This window comes from Loxodonta africana, chromosome 25 (genome assembly GCF_030014295.1).
Source record: "Loxodonta africana isolate mLoxAfr1 chromosome 25, mLoxAfr1.hap2, whole genome shotgun sequence".
NCBI lineage: Eukaryota > Metazoa > Chordata > Mammalia > Proboscidea > Elephantidae > Loxodonta > Loxodonta africana.
The window spans coordinates 28,542,881-28,569,175 of NC_087366.1; the positions used below are offsets into that span (position 1 = coordinate 28,542,881).

The 26,295-nt window shown below is 39.0% G+C and overlaps 1 protein-coding gene across 15 annotated transcripts in view; it reads right to left on the reverse strand.

Moving 5' to 3' along the window:
- RABGAP1L (RAB GTPase activating protein 1 like) overlaps window positions 1-26,295 on the reverse strand; it is a 785,265-nt gene that overhangs the window by 153,957 nt on the left and 605,013 nt on the right. For 14 of the 15 annotated variants that reach the window (XM_023549257.2, XM_023549255.2, XM_023549261.2 and 11 more), the window contains one exon: window positions 3,229-3,357. In XM_023549257.2, coding sequence (XP_023405025.1) covers window positions 3,229-3,357 — 129 coding nt within the window. Of the gene's footprint in view, window positions 1-3,228; window positions 3,358-13,494; window positions 14,125-26,295 lie in introns of those variants that run through there. The other variant, XM_010590998.3, reaches the window with a different exon arrangement.

The window sequence follows — 26,295 nt, forward strand, 5'->3', positions numbered from 1 at the left end:
TAGAAGAAGGTGATTCATTTTTTGGGGTAATTAGATGAGAACATGCCCATTCAGGGAAGATAAAACTATACACAAAGATACCTACTTTGAAAATAATTAAAATAAAAAAAATTTTAATTATTTTGACAAGAATTCTGCACTTAATCTTAAACAGGCTGTGGATAAGAAATTGTGAGTTCAGCTTTTGTATCTATCCCAATGCCTGCAGTCACCTCTGCCCCATGAACACTTCGTTTACCACACAGCCTCAGTTTAAGTCCATCATCTCCTAATGTTGCCAGGTGGGGAATATGCTACGGTAATGATGGTATCGTGACTCACATTTTTACCTACATTCCTGCTGCCATTATTCATTCTAACACCTCATCCTCTGGAGACTCTTATTCTTGCAGTATATCAAAACAGGGAAGGGAGAGATGGTAGAAACAGTGAAGTAGGCCCTACACTTTTTTCAAAACCGCAAGTCATTAATAAAACTTATTTAGTGTGTTATGACCAGCTTTTTGATTTCAGGAATTTTTGGGGGGTGGATGAAGAAGTTTAAAATGAAACAGAATGTAAGAACATAGACTAGAAAACATCAGAGTACGTCAATCACTTCTTTAGATACATGTCTACATGTATACATGTATAGTCAAGGTCTTGATATAAAAGTTATTTTAAAATGTAGGTCTCAGCTTAAAATTTTTTTTAAACTTTTGGGCCAGAGACTTGACTGGCATTCTAATCCCAGTACAATCCCTGAGTACTGTACAACTTATATCTTCCTTCTCTCAATTTCAACTATATCCATCTCACAATAACCCGCTCCAAAATCTGATGTTATAAATCAAAACGGTGTCTTGTAGGTACTGTTTTAAATATCCAAGAAAAAGTTACTGTCCTTAGACACTGGGCGGGGGGCGGGGGGGGACCCAATGCCCTATCATTACTTATTCTTTTCTGAATATTCATTTCTACTTTTCATGTCCAAATAAATCACTCTGGTTGCACACAGCACTCCCATCCCAGGAACAGCCCATTCACATCATCCTTTGAACTTGTTTTCTAACATTTGATATTTCTGCATCTTTCAGATTTCATGTTTCTGACTTGGCAATTATTAGCTACCTCCATCCTCCAAGGAACTTCATAAATTCTACTGGGAAAAATTCTTCCTCTGTAAGTTTTCACCTGTAAATGATTCACCTTTGGGTTTTTCATCCTCAACACTTGCCAGTGCTATTAAATTTCCTAGGAAAACATTTTTCACCTTACCTGTACCTCTTAATTCTCTAATTTTTATTTTTAAAATTAAGTGTTTAATTTTAATGGATTCCTACAGCATTGCCCCAGTTCACAGTACTCCCATGGCAGCTCTGAAAAAATCAGCTGGCTGAAGATTATTTCAAACTCATCACCCACAAGATTCAGTCAAAGACACCATGCCCACTGTACATATTTTCAAAGTCTGCAGACAAATGTGGCTTAGGCTTAGTCATATGACCCAGCTAAAGAAAATAATCACTCCTGCAGGTTTTAAAGAATTTGCATTTCAGGATGAAGACTTTACAGGCCCATCTTTCTTAATATCTTTAGAAAATATATCTTTGAAGATATAGTTCATTCAAAAGATATTATTTCTTCTCAGGTATACTTTCAGCATTGAATTGTACTTTTTAACATTTATAACTTATTTTTAAAATAGGTTATATTGAAAACAAAGTGTTATACCACAAAAAAAGTATTACAGTGGGTGTGGTGCCTAAATAAAATGTGTATCAAAGTACATTTTAAGTAATGAGCTTAATAAGTTGATGGCAACTCTATCATCTAATTGCTCAGTCCAAAAACCTAGTACATCATCTTGACTTCTTTTTTCCTCTCACACCCACATCTAATAAATCATGAAAATATTTCAAAATATATTCAGGTTCCAAACAGTTCCCATCATCTCCTCTGCTATCACCATGGTTCAATCTATCATCATCTCTCAACAGGATTACTGTAAGTCTATCTGGTCTCCCTTGGTCTACTCTTGTCTTCCTATGGTTTGCTCTCAACACAATGGCCTTCCTGATTCTCCAAAAGCCTCAGACAGATAATATCACTCCTCCACTAAACCTTGCAATGGCTACCCATATCTGGAAGAAAAGCCTAAATCCTCACAATGGCCTACATTTTCTGGCTCCTTATGAAATGGCTAACCTTCTCCTACCACTCTCCTTTTCGTTCACTTCAGGCTACTTTGGCCTTCTTACTGTTCTTCAAACCCTTCAGACAGGAGCCAGCTTCAGGGCATTGGAATTGGCTGTTGCCTCTGCCTGGAATACAGACATCTCCAAGACTAACCCAGACACCCCCAGTTCTTTTACCTTTTTGGTTAGGTCTACTCTGACTGTTTAATAACAACTGCAACCTTCCCTCCCTCCACCAATCCAATCTCCCTTATCTTGCCCTGTTTTTACTCTTTTCATAGCTACTTATCACCTTTAACTAAGCATATTCTTTATTATGTTTACTGCTTATTGTCTGTTTCCTTCTGCAAGAATGTAAGGCCCATAAGAGCTGAGATCTTTGTTTCATTCAAAACACAAATTTATGTTTAAGTCACAATTAAGTAAGAAGGTCACCTAGTATATTCCAGAGGTACAAGAATTAACATCAGTAAAGCAGTTCCAATTTTTTTAAAAACTGTGATTTTTCACCTTACTAGCACAACTTTTTGCATATAGATCTCAATTATCAAATTAGCTTGTAACATGTGTTTAGTCTTATCAGACACAAGACAAGGACCAACGTATCGATAGACATTTGGCAGGTGTGGGATGAGAATGTGCGAATCAAGACTCCAAGTCCTTTAGAGAAAGGAAATCAGTGCCCAAGCAGACTTGTCTTGCTTTGTCCTAAATAATCTTAAAGCAGATGGCAAAAGCTAAACACTAAGTCTGCTGCTATGGAAACCACTATCACAGTAGCCCATTCTAGAGGCCCACCTATAAGATAAATGTTTGTCTTTCTATTATTTCAATCTGAACCTGTCAATTTTAACTCTAAGTTCTACTAGAAGGTATAAATACTATATACATACCAGCCTGCTAGAACAATCTGGCAGAACATGGTTGGTACACGGTATCACTTAAACACAGTCAAAACCCAGCAACATACAGAGGAAGGCTTTTACATCATTTGCCATGTTCTTCTGCATTCAAGTTTCACCTTTATTATATATAAATTCATGTATCTTACCTTAATATTGCATGCCTGCTCCATCAATCTTCTTGCATTTTCTTCTGCTCTGTATCTCTTAGGAAGCTGAACTCTGAAGAACTTTAAAGCACCTTCAAAATCAGCTTGCAGAAGGTCTTCCTTTGATGTCTGCAAAACAATCACCAAGAATTATTACATTTTAGTCTGCACTCAGGACAAATACACTGCAGTAAGAATTTCTATTTTCCCAAATGTATTTTTATAGTAAGATTTAGATTGGCTCCAAAATTTTTTAGGAAGAGATTTCTAATCTCATAGTCACCCTATAGGAGAGAGTAGAACTCCCCTATAGGGTTTCCAAGGAGCGGCTGGTAGATTCAAACTGCGACCTTTTGGTTACCAGCTGAACTCTTAACCACTGCACCACCAGGGCTCCTCTAACCTCTTTGCTATAAGCTGAAATAAGTCACCTTAAGTCCTAGTTAAAGCAGTGATATAAGAATGCGTTAACAAGCTAACAAATTTAATTTGTGTAAAATGAAGATTAGAGCCCCGGTGGTGTACTGGTTAAGAGCTACGGCTACTAACCAAAGGGCTGACAGATTGCATCCATCAGGCAATCTGGCGATTGCCTATGAGGAGCCCTATGGGGCAATTCTACTCTGTCCTAGAGGGTCACTAGGAGTCGGAACTAACTTGATGGCAATGGGTTTCCTTTTTTTCCCCCCTTTGGTAAGCTGAAGATTAGAATGGTGGATCCTGCCAAAGCTTACCAAGTTGTAGCTGAGAAAATAAAAAGGGTTAAAAAGGGAAATTTTCAACTCTGAGACTAATCTGTGACTTTAGCTTAATGCGTATTTATTTTATAGGCATTATTACAAAGCTGGCTGAAGATATAAACAATGCAATCAAAGCACACCAGAGTTACATAATAAACAGCTAATAGTAGGATGGCTAGTCAACCAACAGCAGCAACTCAGGTGAGGATAATAAGGAATCTACACCACCCCTTAATGAACCAAAAACCAAAACCAAACCCAGTGCCGTCGAGTCAATTCCGACTCATAGCGACCCTATAGGACAGGGTAGAACTGCTCCACAGTTTCCAAAGGGCGCCTGGCAGATTTGAACTGCCAGCCCTTCGGTTAGCAGCCGTAGCACTTAACCACCAGTGTTTCCACCCCTTAATGAATGCTTTGAAAAAGTCAATGAAGTAAGCCATTTAACTACTGAGCAGGTGATATAAACTAGTGTTTGCAAAATTTACTACCTTAAAAAATAGCAACCATTTGGAAATAAATACATCCATGCACAGAAAAAAGACTGAAAGGAAGTAACACAATGTTTCTCTGGTTAGTGGGATCATCAGTTATTGTTTTCCTCCTATATTTTACTATATTTTCTGCAGTAAAGTTTTTGTAGTCTGAAAGACAATAAACAGCTAAAAACAATCTTTGGTAAAGGCTGTGATGCATACTATAGATTCAGGCAGAGTGGGTACGCAGAAGTATGCCAAAAAGAAACTAATGTTTAGACAGTGAGTACTTAATTGTCAAAAGTTTCAGCCAAAAGACAAACAAAAAACCATGGTGCCTAGACATCATAGAACCACACAGTAATTGAAAATGTTATTTTATAAAGTCACTGAATTGTACGCTTAAAAAATGGTTAAAATGGCAAATTTTTTGTTGTATGCATTTCACCACAATAAAATTGTTTTTTTAAATGTTATTTAAAGTTAACCTTAAAAACTGATTAACCTTAAAAACTGCATTTGAAAGAGTATAACGAAGTCTGGGAAATTCCTCGTCACAACAGGGCCAGAGTTACTGTCATCACTCCCCTGGTCCAAGCCACCATCATCTCTCAACTGGGCCGCTGCAGTACCCCCTAAGTGGTCTCCCTGTTTTTGCTCTTGCATCCTACAATCCACTCTCCAGATGATACTCTTTAAACCATGATTCAGTTCACACTGCTGTTCCACTGTACCCGTCACCCACTGCCATTCAGTCGATTCTGATTCGCTGCAACCCTATAGGACAAAGCGGAATTGCCTCAGATAGTTTCTGACTGTGTAATCTTCACAGAAGCGGACCACCACATCTGTCTCCTGAAGAGTGGCTGGTGACTTCGATCCGCTGACCTTTCAGTTAGCAGCCAAGTGTTTAACTACTGTACCACCAGGACTCCTTTGTTCTACTGTACTCAAAATAAAATCCAAAATCCTTGCCATTGCCTATAAGGCCCACCATGATCTGGGAGACCGGTCTTCCTCTCCAACTTCACCTTTTCTTTTTTCTCCCCAACTTCATCTTGACCTACTTCTCCGTCTTTGTTTTCAGGCTCCAGGCACACCGGCCTTCTGTTTTTTTTAACAAACCAAGTTCATTCTTATCTGAGGGCTACTGTACTTACTACTGTTTTCTCTGCCTGGAATATTTTCTCAGATCTTCATAAGGATAGAATGTGTTTTGTGATGTAAATTTTAGCTCAAATGTAAGATCTGAGTGAGGCTTTTTCTGAACACCTAACGAAGTCGTCTTCTCACCCCATTCCTCACACAGTCACTTTTCAGTTTGTTCCCCTCCTTTCCCTCATAAGGGAAGAGGGCTCATTGTCTGTCTTGTTTGCTTCTATGACCACAGTGACAAGAACAATGCCTCCCATATAAGAAGCACTCAATAAAAATGTTACTAAATGAATACATGAAATCTACTTTCATATGCCTGTTGATACACACAAACACATGTATTTTCCCCTCTCCTTTAAAAAGAAATGAATAAAAGAGTGTATTAATTCACACACTAGACAGTTTCACAAGGGTCTAGGTCAGCCCAGCTTTAGGTCTACAAACTAGTATTTAGAAAACAGAGCGAGGCTAACAGTAAAAGAAGTAGCAGTGGAAAAAAAAAAAAGCTTCAGGACATTTCAGATTTACATCTCCCCTCTCTCAAAACACTTAGACAGGTGGCTTTAAGTGGTGGACAGAATGTTTAGCATGACAGAATTCTATCAACTCACCTCAGCTTCATTAGAAAAGGCAGTTACTGGAAACAACTTCACCCTAAGGAGGGCCTCTCCAACTAAAATACCAATGCTGAATTATTGGGAAAGCATCTAGCTACCAGTTATACCAGACATACTACATCCCTCGTCTTTCTTTTTTACCTGTAATACCAGTTTTGATGATTAGCTTTCTGGTAGTCACTGTAAAAATTCAAGACAAGCTGCTTACAGAGTTTGTAGAGAAGCAGAACTAATCCTTCCCTCACTACTCAAAAGCCTCTGAGGGCCCCTCTTCTATTTTCAGTGTGACTAACCTCTAGTTACCTGGGAACAGATACCCAAAATTGGTGAGAAGCAACCTCTTGCCTGCAGGCAGCAGCATGGTTGCCCAGTTTTCTAATGCTGCCCAAGCCCTAGTTTCAAGCCCAGCCTCTGACTTCAGACAAAGCAGAAGGATTAGGATCCAGAATGGAGAATCACACTCTCTCATATTCAATGTCCAGCGAGAAAGTAATGGCCATGTAGGCAGAGATGTGGTTTGGAGGAAGTTATCGTTTCAGAGTGGTGCGGTTTGCATTTGGCTACTAACCGACAGGTTGGTGGCTCAAACCCACCCAGAGGCATCTTGGAAGAAAGGCCTGGCAACCTGCTTCCAAAAGGTCACAGTCTTGAAAACTCCATGGGGCACAGTTCTATTCTGCAACATATGGGGTCACTGCGAGTAGGAAATGACTCAGTGGCAACTGTCTTTTTTTGTTGTTGTTGTTTTATTTTGTTTTTTAATAGTCTCAGGGGGAGGTGCAACAAAGAGCCCTCCCCCTGTCAGAGGCTGAAGCTCACCCCATATGGAGTTCTTTGGACCCAGAAGCCAGAGCACTCTGTGGCTGTCCTTTCCAAGACACCACTGACGTTGATACTGATCCAGGTAGTGTGGCTTTCCCAACTCTGTTTAGGCCAAGAGAAGCTCTGACAACCATGAAGACCCAGGGAGGCCCTGTAGGCAACATGGGGGAGCTGCATCTTATTCAATTCTCTAGCCTCAGTCTTTGGAAAGTACTTGGCATAGAAAAGGTGCTCAAACAAGGTTGCAAAGAATGGAATAAACTCATTCTAATTCCAGCTCTGGCTAACTCATGGTGCTGCTTAAGTCTCCACAGTTTTCCCATCTTTAAAATGGAAGTAAGTATTTAAAAATGAAATGAAGTTAAGGCATATAGTGTACTTTGTGAACTCCAAAACCAGTATAAAGGATGATATTTGCAAAGTTGTCTCTGTGTTGCTCACATATGCTTAGATACTGACATTTTAGTGACTAAAGACAGTACTCTTGTCTCAACGACATTTTTTATTCCATAAAGCAGGCAGTCTAAATTGTAAGAACTTTTCTTCTTAGAGACTATAATAAATTTCATTGTGAGTTAAAAAAAAAAATGCCAATAATTAAAAGACACATAAACAAAAACCTTACTTACCAGTGTTCTAGGAGAAGACAACCTATAATCCTACTTTGTTTCTGATGGGTGCTTTCCCCCAATTTTCTACCTTTAATCTTTAAACTTCCATAATCATTAAGCATCACATCCAATCCCTTTGTAATGCCATAAGCAGATGATAGGTTTATAGGGCTAACTCTCCATTTCCTGACAACAGTATCTGAGAGATTTTTCTCTCTATAATCAACAGATAGACAGTTTTTGCTCTGCAAAGACTTCTGTCTTAAGAGCTAATCGAACTTTTTTTTAAAAGAATACTTTTTTATCATAATTTGTATACATATGTGGCATCATATTTTTTTATCATGAAAGTAACAAATATTTACTGCCCCCAAAGAGGAAAGCATTTTTTAACAAGCTTTAACATATGGTCTCACCGCCCAGAGAAAACACAATTTATACTCTGTTACATTATTTATAGTCCTTTTTTCCCTATCCCTACACATACACGGAGCCCTGGAGGTGCAGGGGTTAAGAGCTCAGCTACTAACCAAAAGGTCAGCAGTTTGAATCCACCAGCTGTTCCTTGGAAACCCTATGGGGCAGTTCTACTCTGTCCTATAGGGTCGCTATGAGTCGGAATCGACTCCATGGCAACAGGGTTTGGTTTTTTTTATACACACACATTTCACATATATTTAACAAAATTTGAATCATCCTGTACATACATGTTAAATACATATGGTTCAAAAATGTCCAGTATTAATATAACATTAGAAATATAACGTTAGCCATATGAAGTAGTGGTGCTTCCTAAGAAACAGAAACATGGCTTCAACCATAGCTATCGGATCAGTTCTCACACACACTAGTTATTAATGAGTAGGCTGCAGAGATGATAATTTAATTAATGATTATAATTAAGTTTACAGTCGTATGAATACTAAACCTCTACCCTGACAATGAAAAGAGGCTTAATACATGATCTTGTGATGATAAGATCCACGGTTTAAAAATGTACCCCTAAAAGGCAGGCTAGCATTTCAAGACCCGAACCAAGTACTGAAAAGAGGTCGTGCTGGCTTCTGGATTACTGTTATTCTTCTGTGCTAGAAGGAATGACTACTGGAAAGGCTGTTCTTCACCTGAGAAATTCTTTTTTTCTATTTTTTTCTACATTGCCCTCAGAACAATGGTGAGGGAATAGCAAAATAAAAGGAAAGCAACTGCTTTTCCAACCTTTTTTGTTGAGTAATATTAGCCAGAATTTAATATAGATCAGAATTATGGAAATTTGAATAAGCAAAGACATGTTTTCATCCCTTGTAAAATAAAGAAAAAAAAAAAAAACTCTACCATCTTATAAGAATAATAAAAAATTAACTTTGAAAATCAGCAGTTCTACTAACATCCATCCTTTACTCCCTGAACTTTCTGTGAAAGTTTTGATGATGATATGAAACATGTTTGTCAACTACATCTTCAAATGTAACACTACTTCTTCCTTCATTTGAATAGAAATTACATACAAGGATTACCCACACAGTTAAAGACATTCGAACAGGTCCTATTTCTACTTCCTTTCAAGTAGGTAGGAAGGAATATTCAGAGGGAAAAGATAAGTAGGATGTCAGTGTAAGTATCCTTTGCACTCAGGGGGAAAAAAAAAAAACTCATCGCTGTCCAGTCGATTTCAACTCATGCTCAGAGCCCCAGTAAAATGAATTAAGAAATTGTCTGGTACATAACAAAACACTAACATCAATTTGTTCCATGAATTCATTAAGACTCCATGTGAAGCATATCAAGCATTACAAAGTCGAAATTTATAAAATAAAAATTAGGAAGTAGACATCTGACTTATCTTGATATAAAAATTGACATAGATTTTGGCTGCATCAGAAATATACTGGGCATCTTTTGCATTTGGGGTCTTTAATCTCTTTTCAGTGAACAATACTTATGTCTGTTTGCAACAGAGGTAAAAATGGAAGATATACTCTCTCTTCTGCTCTTTCATCCCTGATTAAAATTAATATTGTAAGACAGTTCACAAATGGACAGAAAAAGCAACACAAGCCTAGAATGCAATTTGATAGTGTAAGAAATTTGATCAAAACGAAACCTTACGATAAAGAGAAATAAAGTCTCAATGCACACGACATGGATGAACCTTGAAAACATCATGACCACTGAAATAAGACAGGGACAAAAGGACAAACGTTGTATGATCCCACTTACATGAAATAGGCAAATGTACAGAGACCAAAGCTTATTAGTGGCTAGCAGGGGTGGGAAAGGGAAAGGGAAAGGGGAGTCTCTGCTTAGGGGGCACTGAGCTTCTGTTAATGGTGGTGGGGCAATTTGGAAAAGTTTGTACAAAACGATGCATGTAATCCATGCCACTGAATTATACATGTAAAAATTGCTGAACTGACAAATATTCTGTTATACTTTTACCACAGTAAAAAAAAAAAAAAGGCTACTGAAGGGAACAACTAGGGGGAGGGGAATATATATACATATAAATATATGTGTATATATATATGTATTTATATCCTCCTTGGCCTAAGAGTCCTTTGGATTTGCTGTGGAAAGTACCCAGAGCCTCCATACTGAAACATAGCCACCACTGAAATTCATTATTATCTGATAATAACTCCCTGTGTTATACCAAGAATCAAAAAACAAACAAAACCCCCAATATCTACAGGAGTGTGGGAAGATTTTGAGCATACCCAGAGTAAGTTTTCCCTCCTCCAAATTTCAAACACTTACAGAGTATGGACTGTAGCCATGTACCACTGCTGACACCATTTTGAATGTTCTTCCCACTGAAAAATTCAGCGCAAGAGTATCACATTTTAAGGCGTTTTTTTTTTTTTTTTTTTTAAGGGGGCAGGGTAGGTGGAAATAGTTCTGACATTTGACTCTTAGCTCCAGATGCTTCTACTCCAAATCACTCATTATTCTTAGGTAATAAGTCTTTCTTTAAAACCCTCCGATAAGCAGCAAATTCTAGGTTTGATTCTTTTTAGATTATTCAGGGGGAAAATATCTAGGCATGGTTCTCTTTTTCACCCTCACTATTTTCATCCTAAATGGCTTTTTCTTCCTTTGGTTACAGTGTCTAACAGGATTTCTATGCAATTGAGAACTATTTTTGAAGCTCTGGGAATCATCTGGTAGCACAGGCTTTAAAGGAAGGAAACATTACTTAGCTGGTATCTAGGATGTTGGTGTCTGTTGCTTTGGTATTTTGATTTCACCAAAGAAACCTGGGTTTTGGTGATTCTGCGCATAGAATTTATGCCTGGTGGTAATATCTTAAATGAACTATATAATTTATCAAAGAGATATTGTTCTTTCTTTGGTATACTTTTGAAGTACAATAAGCAAAAATTCCAAATCCACATCCTATATTCAATCAGCGGCCTCCTTCCAACCAAGAGTTATAGCAGTTAGCATTCTAGTAGTTTGATGGTCCCACTTCAGTGAACGATAAATAAGGCTCAGATTCCTGAAACACTGTCTTGGTAAATTTTCATTTATTTAATTAGATTATATAAAAAATTTAACTTGTCTTATGTGACCAAAAAAACATTGCTGGGATTTTTGCAGTGAAATAAGTTATTTGTATGTGTTCAGGACCACACTCATTCATGTTTAAAATGTGACTGAAAAGGTACCAAGACACAGTAGTATCTCAAGCTTCAGTGACTGTCCTCTTGACTGGTAAAGGAAAGACCGCAATACTGCATGTGGCAGGAGCCCTGTTAGGACCCCCCTGTGCGGATCAGCCATCCAGCCCGCATCATTAGCCTCTCCAAGAACACAAGGCTGAACAACTGCACTTCCCTCAATACAGATGTTAAACTTTGAGCAGTAACTTACTGGATAGCAGATCCCAATCCACAGCCATACTGCTAATTAAAGGGCATGTGATTTCCCAAAACATGGAGCTCACTGGTTCTACCAAAAATCTTTCAAGCACAACTGTACATAACAAAGTTAGAGATCTCCAAATGGCCCCATAGAAAATCCAGCATATGTTTTTCACATGTAATGCAAGTGGCACTAATACCTAGGCTCTGAATGTTACGTCCCCCAAAAATCTCGAGTGATATATAATCTGGCAACTAAACAGACTTCGCATAGTTGCAACGTACAGATATATATGACCTCCTGAAGACCTGGATCTTATGAATCCAACCCCCTGTGGATTTTACTGCTGACATTTTTTTAAACTAGAGACAGTTTAAATTCATCCCTAAGGCGGATTTGAGCATAAGAGATACTTTTAGTTATCAATTCATATTTTTCTTTAAAACACTGAAAATATAAATGCCAAAGAGAAGCACCACCGGATTACTGTAAAGTTACTGGTGGAAGCCCTTGATTCGCAAAGTTGGGTAGCCTTTAAGAATACAGAAATACATTAAGCCAAACCTCTTCCTAAAAGAGGTGCAGAGAATTTGTTGAAATGTTGTGTTTTCGCACATCTTAGTGTCAAAAAAGCTCCTGAAATAAAATACTTGTTTTCTACCTTTTTTTTTTTAGAGAAAGATCTCCTTTCTAACAGAATCATGGGTCTTCAGTTTTCTCCTTTATTAGAAAAAAAAAAAAAATTGGGATTCAGGGAAAGAAAAATAAAGGTGAGCACTGACGGCCTCACGTGGGCATTAAAACATATGTATTAGGCACTTTCTATCTCCTCCATAAATGACAAAGGAAAATATTTCTTGAAAATAACCCCCAGTAACTGCATGCTGGTTAGTACATCTAACTTCACCTTGCAGTGATAAACAGACTTTCTTCAGGGTGAGAAATCCGTTACATATGTGGCTACCTGACACATCTGTTATTATAAAGAGGCAGCTATATATATATTTTTTTTTTGCATGCAAATAATTAAGTGAAGACTGAATTAGTAATTGTAGAGACAAGCATAAACAGAGATGACCTGTACTGGAGGGGGATACGTGGGAAAAAAGAGTTAAATCCAGTCAAGTAAAAACTATACTGAAAAGACTAGAATGTGAGAGGAGGATAATGAGAGAACAGTCTGGAATGGTATGAAACTCCATTGTATAAAATAGACAAAGTTAAATTATTCTTGTTCGATTATCAAATAATGGTATAGAAGAACTGCAGACCAATTAATTATATTATGGAACAGTTGCTGGGTACAGTTCTCAAATCAGTAACGGGAAACCTTGCACCAGTGATTGTGGGTGCTTAATTTTAACCCTTGGTAGGAGAAGGAAGGCTGATTGTTCTCTTAGTCTGAAATCAAATAACAAGCAAGCCAGACCTCCCAGGTTCCTAGTACAGACCCAAGAGCTTTACAATGATACACAGTTGGATCATTCCAGGAGAGAAATCTACAATTTTCAACCCCATCTTCAGGGGGAAAAATTCCCTGCCAAAAAACAATCAAACTGGCAATCAAATGGAGGGGTTAGAAAGCAAACCACAAGTAGTTCAGATAACTGGCAATAATGTCTATTGTAAAATTTAACCCTTTGGAGACATAATTAACAGAATGCTTACATCAAGCACTTGGCGTTTAGCTTTTTCGCTGAGCCTAGCCAGCCAGAAAACCATTTTTTCTGCTGCCACAGACATAATGCCACTAACGTGACCCAGGCTCTGAGAAAAGAGCCATGATCTCTAGCCAATTAAGGAGTGGCGTGGACCAGGCTCGGAAAGAGCCCCACAGCAGTGGCCACTCAACACTTCCTTCTCGGTGGAGTGGGGATAAGGAGAGGAAAACAGGAGATTGCCAGCCTCTTCCAGGGATACAAGGGATTCTAACAGGGTGGAAGATTGCCTACAAATGAAGTTCAATGAAAAACAATCTCACCGCCAGAAGCCGAGGCACAAACAGACGATGCCCCATCCCCAGAAGTTCCAACACTCGACACGCATACTCATTCACCAGCTTGCTCCTCTCGTCGTGCATGTCCTGGGACTTTTTGACAGGAGGTGTGAGCTTAGCAGCTGGGGCTGGGCAGGGCACCCCTTCTTCCATGAGCAGTAAGTAGGTATCCAGAATGAGAAAGCTGGATCTCTTATCCACAATTTTAGGAACTGCGGTGGGAGGGGAGCCAGGCTTAGGTCTCCCCAGGAGGACGCACAAGCCGGTCTGTGGTGGGAATTGTCAGCTAATGTCTCCCCGAGAAAAGCATTTTGGCTAAATCATCCACTGTGCAAGAGCCCCAAAGTAGACTGGAAAAATGAAAATGAAATCAAATGCTGATCTAAATAAAAAACGGTGAAAGCAATCAAATGCAAGAAAATGGCCAAGAGCGATGCAGAGGAGTTCAGATACATGTGTAAAAACGGACTAGCTGTCTAAAAGGGTACAGCATGTGAGAGTGGGCTGTGCGTGTGTGTGAGAGAGAGGGTGCCTGTGTGTGTGTGTGCTGCGTGAGCGTGAGCCGACAGCAGTAGCTGTAGCCAGGAAGCCGGGGCAGTTGTGAAGCTGCAAGGAGAAAAGGATGAGCTCATTGCAATCCTTGATTCGTGACAAGCAGTGCTGCTGCTGCTACTGCTGCTGCTGCCTCTCGCAGTGAATCCGTAATGAAGGGGTAGGGAAGGAAGAGGAGGGAAGAGGAGGAGGAGGTAGGTGAACGAGCATGCAGAGTGTGTCTCGGGGGAGAATGCTGTAATAAGAAGCCAATGGCGGGCCATTGGACAGATGCGCTTCCCCCTCCCAGTCCACCTTCAATCAGTGTTAGTCTGACAGCTTATGCTGTTGAACCCTAAACCCACAGACAGATGAACTAGCTTCTCCTAACATGTGATGCTCACAGAAAAATCAGACAGCCTCCCAGCTAAAAGGCTGACCTTTATTCATTCTGCTTTCTAATAAAAGAACAGGTAAGTCTGATCTTATACTGTAAATTTAAAGCGGGGTGCTCCAGTCCTTTTCGGATTACTGAAATCACAGAGGAGAGGTGTTAGGGCAAAATGATGGAGTGTAGACAGAAGAGCAAGGACCGAGCATGCAAGAAATGACACACCCTCAAGTTGAAATATTTGTGCAATAATAATGACATTTTGCAATGCCAGTATGTGTTGTGAAGGCTGGCCACAAATAAAAAGAACGTTGTCATACAGTTTGATAAAACATAAAAACATACAATATAACATTAAGGGTATACAGTTAAGGAACTACTAAAGTTGAGACTCTAAAAAAAATAGTAATAAATTAATAACTTTCTTATACCATAAGAGAAAAAAAGTGTTGCCATCGAGTTGATTCCAACTCATGGCGACCCTGTGTGTTACAGAGCAGAACTAAGCTCCATAGGGTTTTCTTGGTTGTAATCTTTACAGAAGCAGGTTGCCAGGCCTTTCTTCCATAGCGCTACTGAGTGGGTTCAAACTTTCAACCTTTTGGTTAATAGCTCAGCACAAATCACTTGAGCCACCCAGGAACCTTTTGGTTGGCACCCAATGTAAACCATTTGTACCACCCAGGGACCTTTTTATTATACCATAAAATTAAAAAGACCAAACCCATTGCTGTGGAGTCGATTCCTATTCATAGGGACCCTATAGGACAGAGTAGATCTGCCCCATAGGGTTCCCAAGGCTGTAAATCCTTATGGAAGCAGACTGACATATCTTTCTCCAAAAAAGCGGTTGGTGAGTGCGAATTGTTGACCTTTTGGTTAGCAGCTGAGTGCTTAACCACTGTACCACCAGGGCTCCTTTATTATACCATAAAGCCTTGCTGATGAGTCAATTTGGACTCATAGCAACCCTATAGGACAGAGCAGAACTGTCTCATAGGGTTTCCAAGGAGCAGCTGGTGGATTCAAACTGCCAACCTTTTGGTTAGCAGCCATAGCTTTTAACTGCTGTGTCATCAGGGCTCCTATTATGCCATTAAAAAAAAAAAAAAAAACCAAAACCAAACCTGTTGCAGTCGAGTAGGCTCTGACTCATAGTCTGCCAACTGTTTGGTTAGCAGCTGAGCTCTTAATCACTGCGCCACCTTAAACCTTGATAAATACTCAGTTAATAGTTCGAAACATTGTTCTGATAATCTTTGGTCAAATTAAATCCTTTTCTAGTCATAGTATAACTGACAATTACCCATACTTTAAAATTTTGCAATCTTAGTGTAAAAGTATTATTTTAATTTTTGATATGAATAATCTGCTACAGCCAAATGAGGGCAGAAAGACAAGAGCACCTTTAAGAACAGTTTCTTAACTTTACCCTAACAATTAACTAATATATAGTCAGCAGTCAAGAAATTGAACCAGGCATTGCATTGGGCAAATATGCTGCAAAAAACCTCTTTAAAGTGCTAAAAAGCAAAGATGTTACCTTAAGGACTAAGGTGCGCCTGGTGCGCCTGACACAGCCATGGTACTTTCAATCGCCTCATATGCATGCGAAAGCTGGGCAATGAATAAGGAAGACAGAAGAATTGATGCCTTTGAGTTATGGTGTTGGCGAAGAATGCTGAATATACCACGCACTGCCAAAAGAATGAACAAATCTGTCTCGGAATAAGTAGAGCCAGAATGGCAACACTTCATCTCATATACTTTGGATATGTTATCAGGAGGGACCAGTCCCTGGAGAAGGATATCATGGTTGGTAAAACAGAGGGTTAGCGAAAAAGAGGAAGACCATCAATGAGACAGACTGACATGGCGCCTGCGACAGTGGGATCAAGCATAACAAAGATCATGAGGATAGCACCAGGCCAGGCAGGGTTTCATTCTGTTGTACACAGGGTTGCTCTGAGTCCAAACCAACTCAACGGCACCTAACAACAACATTCAGCATCTTGGTTCTGCAGCTCTGCAGTTGGTCTCATAAATACCAGACCAGTTTTCCCATGCAAGTTGCAGCATTGTACAGAGAGTAACAGGGCTAAAACGGCCAGAACAAGTTCCTTCTCAGTGTTGGTTTCCTAATCTGACAAATAAGAGTTACGAATCTATGCAAGTTACAAAATAATAAACACATTTATTGGCATATTTCTGTGATCCTGATTAAAAAATTGATTAATTACGGAATTGGGGAGAAAAGGAAATAAATAGAAAGGGAGATAATACTGCCTATAACAAAATATTGCTTGGCTTCTTTTTCTAAACTCTCAGGAAAATAATTGTTGTTTTTAAATTTTTAAAGTGTTCTTTAGCAAAATATTTTAAATGAGATTTTTATAGATTGCTGCCAAGTCTTTCATTTCTTCTAAAAATGATTTTTAAAAATTATACAAAGGACTTTAATGTAAAGTGATCCTAGGGTTCATCCTTAGAATGTTGGAGGAAATGTATTATGGGTCACCTAGGGTAGGGGTTGAGTCCTTGGGCAGTGCAAATGGTTAACATTAACGCATTTGGCTGTTAACTGAAAGGCTGGAAGTTCAAGTCCTCCCAGATGCACCTCAGAAGAAAGATCTGGCTATCTACTTCCAAAAACTCAGCCACTGAAAACCCCATGGAGCACGGTTCAGCCATGTCACACATGGGTTCGTCATCAGTCAGAGTCAACTCAATGGTATCTGGTTAAAAGGTGGGGGTTGGTTGGGCTGGAAGGGGTGCAGACTTGTAAGGAAGAGATCTGGGGCCTTTTGTACCCAATCCCTGTGTCTGTGCATGCGTATGGGCAGCATACATACACAAACACGCACGAGCAACAGTTCCATTTTTTATCTTGCTTATACAGGGAGCTCTGCATTAGATTTTATTTGAAAAGAGTGTGCTACTGCTGTCTAAGTGTGAAAAACACTGCCACGTAAAGATAAGGTGCCTTTGTGGCATTGACTACTTATAGGATTTTTTAAAATACATCTTTTTTAAAGGATTGGAGAGATGTTTCCATACAACTGACTCGGCCTCAAAGAACACTAGCAGAAGCATTTGTTATTTCTTATACAAAATGGAAACAAAGACCTTCTTGCCCTGAGTGACTCCGGTGCAAGGGAATAAAAGTTAATCAAAAGATTCTGGATCTGTACTGTTTGGCTCTGATGCCCACAAAAAAAGTTAAAAATCTATGTACTATATACATTCAATATAATAATTAAAATGACATTTTAATAAGTAAACCAAGGTTACATTTCTAATATTTAAACACCTTTAACAAAATCCTGTGTAAAAGGCACTAAAAACAAGCAGTCATGTCTTTTGGTTTTCCCAATCTCTCCATCACACTTCCCCTCAAAAATGTGTTGTTCCTGCTTTCAAAATTTCCATAATTTTCAACCCTGGTCCTGACTTCAGACTGTCTCTTGAGAACAGGCTGTTGATCCAATAACAGGTAAAACAATTCTTCTAGAACATCACTGGGTGAAATGGAAGTGTGGATTCTAGGGATTTCTGAAGTTCAAGAATAGTCACTCATCTCCGTGACAGCATTTCCCTCTCTCCCTCCCTGGTCCCCAAATCATTTATTTATTGCTGATCACACTCAGCAATAAATCAAAGCACAGTTTTGAGAAAAAACTGAATTATAGAGTAATATAAAAAATGAAACTAATAGAAAAGAGGCTTTTATGAATTTGTAATACATGGTTTCTCAAATTCGTTATATTACCATAAAAGAGATTTTTAAAAAATTATTATTATTCTGAAAGGTAAGTTCAAGAGCAAGTTGAAGATAGTATGGGAAATATGAACCAATCACCAAATGGGGAAGAGTGAGGGAGAAGAAAAAGGGGCTACACAATGGTCCAAAAGCCAAGCACTGGAAGCAGGTGGACAGTGGTACACACATAGCTCCCACTTGAGGGTCCTCATCCTGAACCACCCTACTGTGTCACAGCAGGAATGACATGTTCAGAACATAAATAGATTTCCATTGTAAAATGAAAAGCATATTTGATTTAATTCATGGAACTGTAATTAAGAACACTGAGTGCAAAGAAACATGCCCGGTACTTACTTCAGGGTTTACAAAGGTAAAAAAAAGGTGACATTTTCCACCCTGCAGGAGCTTATAATCAGTGAGGTATCCAAACACAAACATAAAGCAGAATGTAATGAACACTAAAAAAGGAGCAACACGCCCTGTGTCTTTGCTGTCCACAGTGGATCTCCATACAAGTACATTTATTTTAGTAGGACTGACCTGGACCCAAAGAATAATGAGAATTCAATATATCTCTAATATCAAAAACAGGGCATTACATATTACATCACCTTTTAGCCACACTTCCTGGCTGTATGACAGGGTAAGTTACTTAAGCCAAGTTGCTCTGAAAATATAATACTGTAAATTAATGCATATAAAGGAGTCTCTCAAAGAGCCTAGCACATGGTGGATGCTTAATAACAAGTTGTGTCCTTCATTCTTTTTATGAAGTCATGTAGGAAAGGACAGCATGTGTAAAATGCATTGTGCTAATATGGTTTAGGGCTTGGAAAGACAGAAAGGACTGTGAATATATTAATATTAGAAAGAGAGTTAGCCAAACACTGATAAAAGACTTTCCTGTGAGACCTAACTCTTCTATGGTTCATTCTTAAGACTCAGACACATTAATAGTGAGTATTCAAGGACCCACACATGCTCTTAACTAGGAGAGGTAAGATAGCAAAACACTTACTTCTGTAGGTATCTGTTTTTGGTCTGGTAGTCTTTACTTTTTAAAGATGAGCCCTCAATAATTTGGCAAGCTTCTAATATTCAACAAACAGGTGAAATACAAATAACATTGTGAGTAGTACCAGTATCTTGACACCGTAACCAGCTGTACAACTCCTGTTCTCTCTGCCATTCAAGTCTTGATTCAGCCCAACACAACGCCACGTGTTCCTGCTGCAACTATACTTTTTGGATAACCACATGATATCAATTAAATATAAAGACTGCCTTAATTTCCTTTTTTGTCCAAGCTTACTAACCCTGCTGCTAAGTGGACCTCCCATGAGTTAGTTTCTGGGCCATTCTAGACTATTCACAATCCTGCCTGCTGTCCCACAGACACACTTGTTTGGACAATGCCCTTCAGTAAAGTGTTACACAGTCTGAAAAGGATTCTCTAGATACGATAGCAGAATAATAAAATAATGAGATGTTATTAGGCCCTAGGAAATATTGAAGTCTGACACGTTCATCCTATTGATGGAAAGACTGAGGCAGCAGATAAGTGACTTGCTCACCATCATAAAATTTGTCCAAGTCAAAGTCAGGAAGCCAGGCTGCACAGCAGAGAACCTGGCATTTCCTGCACTGTAGCTTTCTATCTGTCAATTAATGCAAGCTCATTTAAACAAACAAAAACTATCTTATTAGGAAGACCATACTTCATTTTATCCCCTACGGAATTGGTCTGAAGCCTGTGCCTGCCATCTGGTATGTAAGATTCTAAGTTGAATCTAAGCTGAGAAGGGGCACTCAAAGCCTGCCTTGAGAACATTCACTTCTAAATATATACTTATGACAATAAAGCACACCTGTCTTCTCAGTTTTTAACTGATAAGCACTCTCTTCTTCCATCAGTTTGAGGAGCTACATCCTTGGCAGCTCAGTCACAATGTCTACATAAAAGCAGCTTTCTTGAAGCCATGTTAGTGACTCAGGCTTGAAAATGGAATGCTATCTAAGCTATTTATCCCCTTCCCTAGGCAGTGTATATATAGCTAATATTTATTTTCAGGCTTAAGCAGAAGGCATAAGCATATGTTATCAAAGGCCAGTTTTTTTTTAATTGATCAGATTAAAATTATGGCATATAAAATCTAGACTATTCCCTGATCCTCTCAAGCTAAATCAGCATTTTTTAATTTTTATTTTTATGTGTATGTGTGTGTGTTTGCTAAAAATAATGAGATGCTGTACTTATCTTGGAGCCCTGGTGGCATAGTGGTTAAGAGCTATGGCTGCTAACCAAAAGGTCGGCAGTTTGAATCCATCAGCCTCTCCTTGGAAACCTTATGGGGCAGTTCTACTCTCTCCTATAGAGTCGTTATGAGTTGGAATTGACTCGACAGCAACGCCTTAATGGGTACTCATCTTGATAAGATGTAACTTGCTTCTACCTTTTTCCTATGTCCCATCTCCCATTCTCTATTAAATTTGCAATCTCTGGCATCTTCATGTTTCATAGAATGCTAGGTGTAGTTTAACAGCTGTCATTGTGAAAAATAATACTTTCAGTGCAGGAGTTATATGGGTCAGCCCATGTATTAGCAAGTGAAGTTTCTTCCACAAAATGAGTATGTCAGGATAGGAACATTCATTTTTTTGAATGGCCAAGTCCAAGTTCTGAAATAAAGACAGTAACAGGCTATACAGCCGTAACATCACACACATGCACACACACATGCATGCACATAGTCTCTTTCTCTCACTCGCTCACAACTTTAAATGGATTCAGTAGACCTTCAGTGGTGGCACAATGGTGAGAGCAGCAATGATTTTCCCCTATTTCTGCTGGAGGTGATCTGCCCCCTGTGACCTCATAAGAGTCCACACTCAGTACTGCCACAGCCTGTCTTGCATGATGGCAGTAACAAGCATATAATGGTCTTTCATGCTTGTTGTGCCCCTTTACATAACTCATACATCTGTCCCAAACAGGGATTAACAGAACAACTTGGACATCACAGACTCTTGATAAACATTGAAGTGATTTAAATTATGCATAACAATAAAACCAGTTGCTGTGGAGTTTATTCCAACTCATAGCGACCCCATGTGTGGTCAGAGTAGAACAGTACTCCATCGGGTTTTCAATGGCTGATTTTTCAGAAGTAGATCGCCAGACTTTTCTTTCAGTGCACCTCTGGACAGACTCGAACTGCCAACCTTTCGGTTAGCAGCCAAATGCACTAATAACCATTTGTACCACCCAGGGATTCTATGCATAAAAACAATTACCATTTATTTACTGTTTATCAGGGTCAAGAACAATGCGAAGTCTTTAGTGCCATTATTCATTTCATACAGGAGGCCTCAGAGGCTTAGGAAAGTTAAGTGACTTGCTCAAAGTCATGTAGCTAGTAAACACTAACTCGCAGGAAGAGCAGGCAGGAAATTTCTCATACTGCAACTATACTTTTTGGACAACCACACATCTGGTATGTAAGTGTTTTAAATCTAATTCGAGTTATTTAAAATAATGAAGGAAGTAGAATTAAACAGGCTAGATTCTAGAGGGTAATTAAGTTAGTCCAGTGGAAATAACAGGGTTTACATAGACACATCATTATGAATATAATAAGAGACTAATGTGTCTTGGGTTCTGAAAAAAACAACAAAAACAAAACAAAAATTTATGCTCAAGGAGCAGCATCTGCACTCTGGGTGATCTTATCCACACCCTTCTTTTTTTTTTATTACTATCAAATAGCCCATCATGAGCTCGGCCATCTCTCCAGGACTCCCAACCCAAATATCCACTGGCTTACTGGATATACACAGGCTCTCATGTAACTTAATCTCAACATGTTCAATGTCACCATATCTTCCCTAATACAGCTGTTCCTCTTGCATTTCCTATCCTGTCTAAGGTGCCCTCATCTACCCAATTACCCCAACCACCACCTGGGAATCATCCTGGAATTTGCTTTTTACCTCCCTCCACATTCAATCCATCAATCAGGACTACTTCGATTCAACTCCCTCACCATCTCTCAAAATTGTCCCCTCTTCTTTACTCCCATCCTTTCAGCTAAGCCCCGATCTCATCTTTTATCTGGACCACTACTATATTCTCCTGTTTTCCTCCCTTCCAGTTTATTTTCCTCATGGCTCCCAGAGAGAGTTTTCTAAAATACAAATCTGATCATATTATGCCGTTGCTTAAAATTCTTCAGTGGCTTCCTAGTCCCTATAAAGTTCAAACTCCTTGGAAGCACAGGCAAGTTCTTCCATGATACAGCCTTGCATGCCTTTTATATATTCTCTTCTGACATCTTTAAAACTAACATGTCCCTGAGCTCCACTCTTAGCAAATCATGTACTTTTTTCAATTTTATTTTGTTGTTGCCGAGACTATACACAGAAAACATACACCAATTCGATAGTTTCTGCATGTACAATTCAGTGACACTGATTACATTCTTTGATTTGTGTAAACCATTCTCACCCTCCTTTTCTGAGTTGTTCCTCTCATTAACATAAATTCACTTCCCCCTAAGGGTCCTATCTAATCTTCTGAGTTGCTGCTGTCACTTAGATCCCATGTAGATAGTTCTTAAAAGAGCATAATGCTCAAGGAAGACAATTTTTTATACTAGTTAAGCTCAATTATTACTTGGTTTTAAGAAGATTTCAGAGGTTATTTTTGGTTTAAGGTTTAAAGGTTATCTCAAGGTGGTCCCAGACAAAGAAGGATGAAAGCTGCAGAATAAAAATTCAAATTCACAAAAAAGATCAGACTTACTGGTCTGATATAGACTGGAGGAACTGGCAGGACTATGGCCCTAAAACACCCTTTTGAACTGGAACAGAAGCCATTATTGGAGGCTACTATTCAGTCACCCCAAATACAGTCCCATAAAGTAAATGCCACCCCAGAGGAACGTGTTTCTTAGAACAATCTCTTGTATGAGATTGAAAGGGCAGTATTTGCCCAAAATCAAAGATGAGAAGCCAGGAAGGGGTAGCAATCAGGATGAAAGGAAACTGGGAACCCAGGACAGAAATGGGGCAATGGCAGACACTATGCAGGGAATGGTACAAATGTTACGCAATACTTTATATATAAACCATCAAATGAGAAGCTCACTTGCTCTGAAAACTTTCTCTTATTGCACAGTTAAAAAAAAAAAAATTATCTCAGGGCAATAGTTTCAGGGGTTCATCTAACTTTCATGGATCCAGGATGTCTGGAGCCCATGAGAATCTGAAATTCTGTTCTATATTTTCCCCCTTTTGATCAGAATTCTGCTATAGAATCCTTGATCAAAATGCTTAGTAGCTAAGCATTGTCTAGTTCTTCTAGTCTCATAGCAAAGACTGTCTTGGTCATCTCGTGCTGCTATAACAAACACCACAAGTGAATGGCTTCAACAAACAGAAGTTTATTCTCTTGCAGTCTAGTAGGCTAGAAGTCCAAATTCAGGGCATCAGCTCCAGGGGAAGGCTGTCAGCTCTGGATGAAAGGTCCTTGTCATCAATCTTCCCCTGGACTAGGAGCTTCTCAGTGCAGGGACCCTGGGTCCAAAGGACTCACACTCCTGAGTTTCTTTCTTGGTGATATGAGGCTCCCATGTCTCTCTGCTGGCTTCTCTCCCTCTCTCCTTTTTTTTTTTTTTTAAAGACTATTACATTGTAGTTCGTGTGAGCATTTAGCTGAACTAGCGATATTCTTTTTTTTTGTACTTTAGATAAAGGTTTACAGAACTAGTTTCTTATTAAACAGTACAGATATCGTTTTATGACATTGGTTAACAACCCCAGGACATGCCAACACTCTCCCTTCTCCACCTTGGGTTCCCCATTACCAGCTTTCCTCTCCCCTCCTGCCTTCTAGTCCTTGCCCTTGGGCTGTTGTTCCCTTTAGTCTCGTTTTATGAGCCTGTCTAATCTTCAGCTTAAGAGTGAACCTTGGGACTGACTTCATTACTGAGCTGAAAGGGTGTCCAGGGGCCATACTCTCAGGGCTTCTCTAGCCTTTGTCAGGCCAGTAAGTCTGGTCTTCTTTTGTGAGTTAGAATTTTGTCCTATATTTTTCTCCAGCTCTGTCCAGGACCCTCTATTGTGAACTCTGTCAGAGAGGTCGATAGTGGAAGCCAGGCACCATCTAGCTGTACTGGGATCAGTCTGGTGGAGGCTGTGGTAGATGTGGTCCATTAGTCCACTGGACTAATTTTTTCCTTATATGTTTAGTTTTCTTCATTCTTCCCTGCTCCCGAAGGGCTGAGACCAGTGCAGTATCTTAGGTGGCCGATCACAGGCTTTTGAGGCCCCAGATGCTACTCACCAAAGTGGAATGTAGAACATTTTCTTTGTAAACTACGTTATGCCAATTGAGCTAGATGTTTCCCGAGATCACAGTCCCCACAGCGTCAGCCCAGCAATTTTGTCCCTCATGGAGTTTGGATGTGTCTATGGAGCTTCCATGACCTTGCCTTGATGCTTCTCTTTTATATCTCAAAAGAGATTCGCTTGAGGCACTGTCTAATCATGTAGATCTCATCAACATAACTGCTGCTAGCCCATCTCATTAACATCACATTGATAGGATATAAAACACATAGGAAAATCGCAGAAAATCACATCAGATGACAAATGGTGGACAATCATACAATACTGGGAATCATGACCTAGCCAAGTTGAAAGATCTTTTGAGGGGACACAATTCAATCCATGACAATAAGTGAGGTCATACAATATTTGCCCTTTTGTGATTGACTTATTTCCATCAGCATAATTTCTTTCAGCTTCATCCACATTGCAGAACATATTAGGACTTCATTTCTTCTGCTGGTTGAGTAATATTCTATTATATGTGTGTACCACATTTTGTTTATCCATTCATCTATTGATGGGCATTTAGGTTGTTTCCACCTTTTGGTTATTGTGAAGGGTGCTGCAATGAACTCTGGTGTACAAGTCTCTTTTTGAGTCTCTGCTTTCAAGTCTTTTCCATTCCCACACCTAGGAGTGAAATTGTTGACTCATGTGGTAGTTCTATTTTTAGTTTTTTGCCACACTGTTTTCCAAAATGGCTATACAATTTTGCATTCCCACCAGCAATGGATAAGGGTTTCAATTTCCCCACATCCTCACCAACATTTATTTATTTATTTAGTTATTTATTTATCTTAGCCATCCTAGTGGGAGTGGAATTGTGGTTTTGATTTGCACCTCTCTGATGGCTAATGAGGCTGAGCATCTTTTCATGTGTTTGGTGGTGATTTGAATGTCCTCTTTAATGAAATGTCTATTCAAGTCCTCTGCCCATTTTATGACTGAGCTATTTGTCTTTCTGTTGTTGTTGAAGTTTTATATATATTTTGGTATTAGAATCTTGTGAGATATATGGTTTCCAAAGATATTTTCCTAGTCAGTAGCTTGTCTTTTCACTTTTTTGGTAAAGTCGTTTAATGAACAAAAAGTTTTTAGGTTTTATGAGATCCCATTTATTTAGTCTTTTGCTGCTTGTGCTTTTACAATTATATTAGACAATCCAGTATTAAAAGCAAGGCCAGACAATGTTGCCCCCGCTTTTTCTTCTAAGAATTTTATGGTTTTAATTTGCATGTTTAGGTCCTTAATCTATTTTGAATTTGTTTTTGTATGTGGTGTGAGGCATGGATCTTGTTTGATTTTTCTACATGTGGAAATCCAGTTTTTCCAGCACTATTTATTGAACATACTCTTCTTTTCCCATTGAATGGACTTAGCACCCTTGTCAAAAATCAGTTGACCACAGATGTGTGTGTTTATTTCTGGGCTCTCAATTCTATTCCACTGGTCTACGTGTCTACTGTTATACCAGTACCAGGGTGTTTTGATTACTGTGGCTACCTAGTATGTTTTAAAATCAAGAAATGTGAGTTCTCCTACTTGTTCTTCTCTTTCAACATTTCTTTAGCTATTTGGGGCTTCTTGCCATTCCATATAAAGTTGAGGATTGATTTTTCTATTTTTTTTTATAATGAAGGCTGTTGGAATTTTGATAAGGATTGTGTTGAATCTATACATTGTTTTCAGTAGTATTGACGTCTTAAACAAT